Below are 5,978 nucleotides of genomic sequence, written 5' to 3'. Positions count from 1 at the left end.
ATATTGTCTTCACGCATACATTTTTCTACCCTCATGTAAGTCACTCCTCTCCACCAAATGTAGATGGAAAAATGTATGCGTAAAGATAGTATGTTCCGCCCCCCCTTCGGGGGGGCTCCACTTCGTTAAAAATAACCCTACCCACCCTATGTCAGAGGTGTGGAGTGGATCTCGCTTCACGAGGAAATACGTCACTGCATATGATGTGCATTTAGTCTGATTTCGTCGGTATGACAGATTTCCTAACCCTAAAAGGTGTCAACTTTAACAATTAATATCTCGCTTCGCAGGGCAGAGCGACGATTTTTACTTTTACAGTTGTGTTTTACGCATCGAAATACACAATATTGCTAAGTTACAGTCAGATCGGTGAGGTTGCCCCTCTCCTTCAGTATTACCGAACGCTTCTCATCTGGAGCTTCCACGATTCGTAATTATCGTCATTGAGTTTTTCGATGCTCTGCGTGCTGTTAAACGCTGCCATTTTTGCTCGTGCACGAACTACGTGGTCTTGCACTCACTTTCCTCGATCGGGTTTTTTCTGTTATTAACTGCTTTCCCTTCCAACGAATGTGTGAGCCTGGGCCCATAACCTGTCAGGTTTAACAGTAGGGATAAGCAATGGAATGTGAACACACTATTATAAATGGACATGCATGCTTGTATATTTCACGACGTGAATACAGCGAGCGAGAGTCGGGCTACTGCCGTGGTAGTGGGCCTTCTTCCCTAAGCGTGATGTCATAGCGCCACGTGATCTACAAGTACAATTAGAACGCAACAGATGACGCGCGGAGCGCGTTTGGATCACATCGATTTATTCTAACAGTTATTCCTACCTTTACAATCTTTCTTCTTGTCCAGAATAATATTTCAAGAAGTTCACAAATTATGAAAACTGGTACAGAACTGGTACACAACTGGTACACAATGATGCTTACAATTAAGTCAGCTACGAAACATGAAATGTCAGCCGACGTGTTCGAGCTCGAAACCAATCTAACTCTTGACGCTCGCACTCTTTGCCTAAAATAAGTGAGGTACGAAAACGCGCGTAAACGTTGACAACACGCGACGACGAATATTTCATTTGTTTATTGACTAAACAATGCAGCGCGCGCAAGAAGACTAGAGATCAGGAGGACGGACTGCCTGTCGATCGGTAAATGGACGGCGCCATCATCCATTTACCGATCTTGAATCCGTCTTCCTTATCTCTAGTCTTCTTAGCGCAGCAGAAATTGCGCGCATAACCGTATGGCAGAATTAAAGGCATCGTCTGAACAGGCCCTTAGTTGAAGATTGACGTTGATGAAAAATAAAGATGTCCTACAGTCGAATTGAAAAATACCGAGCACTGAAGCGCCAAAGAAGAGAAAGTGATAGTAGTTTTGAAAGAAATAATGAATTTAGATCTGAGCCAAGTGCAAATACATCAGACAAGAGTATTTCACAAAATACGAGCACGAGCACGGACAACGAGCAAGCAGTAAAAACTAAGGACGTAACTAACTTTTCAGAAACCAGGTAAGCGCAATGCAATTTTTTAATTGTTTTGTAGGTATCAATTCTTTCCGAAAAAAAATAAATGTGAAAGATTTTCCAGCAGGACTTAATGCTTTGCGGTTGGCCTTCCCCTTGTTAAACATTCTAAAAAGAAAGAAAACATTTTCCTGGCATATATAATATCGTCATACTCTACTGCTTATGTTTTAGATCGATCGTGGATGTTCACATATCAGAAGCATCTTCCAGCTCAGAATTCGATAGCAATAATGAATAAACAGAATCATGTCCAATATCTGTTGCGAGTGAACATACATGTATGGAACTGCTCAACACTCCTGGTGACCAAAGATTCTTGAAAGAAAAACTGCGAGACTGTGCCATAAAGCATGTAAACCATATCACACACAGTTTTTTAAATGATCTTTTGTATATTCTGCGGTCTGAAGGTCATACAGATCTACCAAAAACTGCGGAAACTTTGTTGCGTACGCAAAGAACTCAAGATTGACTTCAGCCAATGTTGTCAAAAAAGGGTACGTTTGGTACTTTTATTTATCTAGGCATAGCAAATCAACTTCAATTACAAATCGTGGATTCTGAATATGAAGGAAGGGAAATAAGAGTTTTAATCAACGTCGAGGGTTTACCAATATACGTCCATTCTAAACAACAAATGTGGCCGATATTATTGCAAATATTACACAAAGATTACTATTGCAAGCCTATTGTAGTTGCATTATACTGCGGTGATTCAAAACCACATGATGCTAATGACTTCATGGAAAATTTTACGGAAGAATGTACGACACTGATCGAACAGGGAATAGTTATTAGTAGTACCTTGTTTACGTTTCGAATTGCCGCATTTGTTTGTGATACGCCAGCGCGTGCCTTTATTAAATGCTGCAAAAGTCATACTGGCTTTTATGGTTGTGAACGTTGCGAAATACGAGGGAAAACGGTTAACAAAAAAAGAATTTATGTTCAGACAAATTGTACATTGCGTACCAAAGATTCATTTATAGCAAAAAGTCAAACTGATCATCACATATCAGATAGAACATCTCCTCTAGTTCGAATCCCCGGATTTGATCCGATCGGAGGGGTTCTGGACTACATGCACTTATTGTGTTGTGGCGTAATGAAGAGCCTCTTGGATAAATGGCTTTCGAGTAGAAAACAAATGGGAAGCATCGGAAGACGTGGACGAAATAACTTAACAAAAATTCTTCTTAATTTGTCAATGCAAATTTCTATCGAATTTCAACGGAAATTATTTGATGTAACAAACATAGCTAATTGAAAAGCAACCCAGTACAGATTTATTTTACTGTATGGAGGTTTAGTTTTACGTGAAGTAATGCCATCGGAAATGTATCATCACTTCTTATTACTCTTTGTAGCATGTCGTATATTGTGTAGTCGTACACAGGCATTAATGTATACAGACGATGCCGAATCGTTTCTTCGACAATTTTTCAAACAAATCGAAGTTTTATGGAAAAGATTCCCAAACTATGAGTTTTCATTGTCTCATTCATGTGGCAGATTATGTGAGAAACATGAAAGCTCCATTAACAGATTATTCGTCTTTTCCTTTTGAAAATTGCTTAGGTAATATTAAGAAACTGATTAGAACACCTCGAAATCCTGTCGCTCAAGTTTTCAGACGTCTTTCTGAAAATAAATCCGACTCACAAATCATTAAAAAATATGATTTGGGAGTAACCAATTGTAAACTTCGTGTACCACAAAACGAACGTATTAATTCGATCGAATATTTAAAAATAAATATTCAAACCATGACAATAGGAATAACTGAGCCCAACAATGTAGTTAAATTAAAGAATGATAATATTTTTAAAATCGATCGTATTTTCTGCATGAATGATAATCTCCATAGAATATATATTCAAGGACAAATGGTCAAAAATAAAGGTAATGCCTTTATCGAACCAATGGCTTCCAGTAGCGTAGGTATCTACAAGATAGGATTAAGCTTTGGAAAACATACTCCCTTGACAATATCGTGGGGAAGTGTTTGGTATTCTCTGTTGAAGCGCGTAAATATGCTGTAACTCTTTTACATTTTACTTAATTAATCAAATATCAATTCAAATATTCAAAAATACTACAGTAACCGACATGTATAATAAACATTGTAAAATAAATATTAGATTACGAAATAAAAAATTGCTTTGACACTATTCGTTTTAAAATATTTTGCTGCCTGTATCACTCACCAACACTGGGCCAATGTGTCCCCCAGTGCTGAACCAATGGTCTGACTTCAGCCAAGATAATTACTATCCCAGTACTATTTCATGTCTTGCCCCAGTGCACGACCAGTACTGAGACGACATTCGGTCGGGTATCGAAAATATTTTGCTGCCAGTACCAGACACAAACACTGACCCAATGTCTTTCCAGTACTTGTGTCGGCACTCGTGCAGCAGACAAAGTTGCTTACTCCCCAGTAAGCCGACAAATGTCGACCCAATACATACCCAGTACTGAGACGACTCTCGGCCGTAGATCAATATTATTTCCGGCTTAGTACACGGTCAGTACTGAGACGAAACTTGGCTCGAGACAGAATACGTTTGCATAAAAGTACTGGTCACCGAGATTGGCACAGTATTACTGTAGCAGTTTATCCGTACTGGGGCAGTACCAACCATCAAATCTTGGCAGCCAATATTGTGCCACTTCTGGGCCATGTGGACAACTCTGGCAAAATACCGACATTCGTACATGGGTACACATACATGCGAAACGTGACGAGAAAAACAAAGACAGCTGGGCGAAAACAGAGGTACTGGTGAGATTTAAACCCCGGTGACTTTGAGCCGAGGAAACGATCTAACGTTTTAGGGGACTCGACCGATAGATGTGCTCGCGTGCGGACGTGTAATCGAGAGCAAATTATAATTGTGAGACACTTGAGGATGGAGAATAAATTATTCTTTCACCGTATATTCTTTATTCTGACACGATAAATATAATTAATCCCGCACGCCAGTCGATCCTAAACATGTTTTAATGTCAAATTTGCTGGGATTGTCTTTGGTGTCGTGCTGTAATTGTTTAAGTTTTTTTTATACAGGGTGAGTCATTCCACATCCGACAAAATTTGTAAGAAGATAGAACAGATCAAGATGAACGGAAAAGTTCTGTACCATTTTGCAATTTTCGTAATAGTTAACGAGTAATTAATTATGAAAAATCGTTGTCTTAGGCCGGCCTACCACCCAATTCGAGCGCGTGGCGAGATGTGATCGCCCGGTGATCGATATTGCCATGCGCACGGAAAGTTGTTTATCGTATTCGGCAATGGCTAGAGACCCTGTAATCAGAAACTGGCCATAAAAGAGTTTATCAAATTTCTACGAGTGAGAGAGAAACATAGGCTATTTCACTCTTCTACGATTCTACGATCGTAGAAAAGTGAGGTAGCCTATGTTTCTCTTTCACTCCCAGAAATTTGACGAACTCTCTTATGGCCAGTCTCTGATTACAGGGTCTCTAGCAATGGCTACGCACGAACGACGCGTAACGCTCGACCCCCGTTACGAGCTATAACAATTTCTAAGCTTTTTTTAATCAAAATTAAATTCGGCATAAAAATATTTGTGCGTATGTATGTATGTATGATACATAAACATAGAAAAATATGGCGAGGGGATGACAGCGCGCCGTTGCACGCTAGCTTACTTCGTCGTACCGCGCCTAGACTCGCGTCGCGATAGCCGGCTACACGTTTGCGATCAGACAAAATAAATTAAAGCGAAATTAACCGATGGAATCTACATCTGATTTATTTATTATTTATTTTACGCGCCGCTCATGCGTAGCCATTGCCGATTGCGATAAACAACTTTCCGTGCGCATAGCAATATCGATCACCGGGCGGTCACATCTTGCCACGCGCTCGAATTGGGCGATAGGCCGGGCCAAAATGACAATTTTTTATAATTAATTACTCGTTATCTATTGGAAAAATTGTAAAATGGTACAGGACTTTTCTGTTCATCTCGATCCGTTCTACTTTCTCAAAAATTTTGTCGGATATGGAATGACTCACCCTGTATACAGGGTGCTAAAAAAACTAAGTCCCATAAATTTGTGTGATGAAAGAATAGACGAGTACAAGCATTTTAAGTATAGGGACCATGGGTCGGCGACGTTTTATTACGACGTGATGGGCGTTTAATTGAATCGTCACAACGTCTGCGATGCAATGATGTTATTTCGTCAATGTGATATATGTATTTATAATAACTGTTCGAAGTTACGATCTCCAATGTTCCGACAAGAGTCACAGCGACGGAGCAATGACTGCCGCGTTCTTTGGAATATTCCAGGCATGTGTCGGATGGTTTCAGATGCTTCTACGATGCTAGTTCTAGTTTTGAGAAATGCGTAGCCAATCAACTTGCAGCTTTTGTTGAACAGCTATATTGCTTTAG

General features: G+C 39.8%; 1 protein-coding gene across 1 annotated transcript in view; it reads left to right on the top strand.

Annotated features, from left to right (window-relative positions):
* Nucleotides 1-2,812, top strand: part of LOC105557361 — an 11,937-nt gene extending 9,125 nt beyond the window's left edge. Inside the window, exon 2 of the mRNA XM_012004580.1 lies at nucleotides 601-2,812. Within this exon, the coding sequence (XP_011859970.1) occupies nucleotides 2,027-2,812 (786 nt within the window). The 5' untranslated portion in view covers nucleotides 601-2,026. The remainder of the gene's footprint in view (nucleotides 1-600) is intronic.
* Nucleotides 2,813-5,978: the final 3,166 nt, after the last annotated feature.

The sequence above is a fragment of the Vollenhovia emeryi genome, unplaced genomic scaffold (assembly GCF_000949405.1).
Source record: "Vollenhovia emeryi isolate VEMERY1.0 unplaced genomic scaffold, V.emery_V1.0 DF939508.1, whole genome shotgun sequence".
Classification (NCBI taxonomy): domain Eukaryota; kingdom Metazoa; phylum Arthropoda; class Insecta; order Hymenoptera; family Formicidae; genus Vollenhovia; species Vollenhovia emeryi.
Note: the sequence above shows the minus strand (reverse complement) of the source record. Positions and strands in the feature narration are given on the sequence as shown.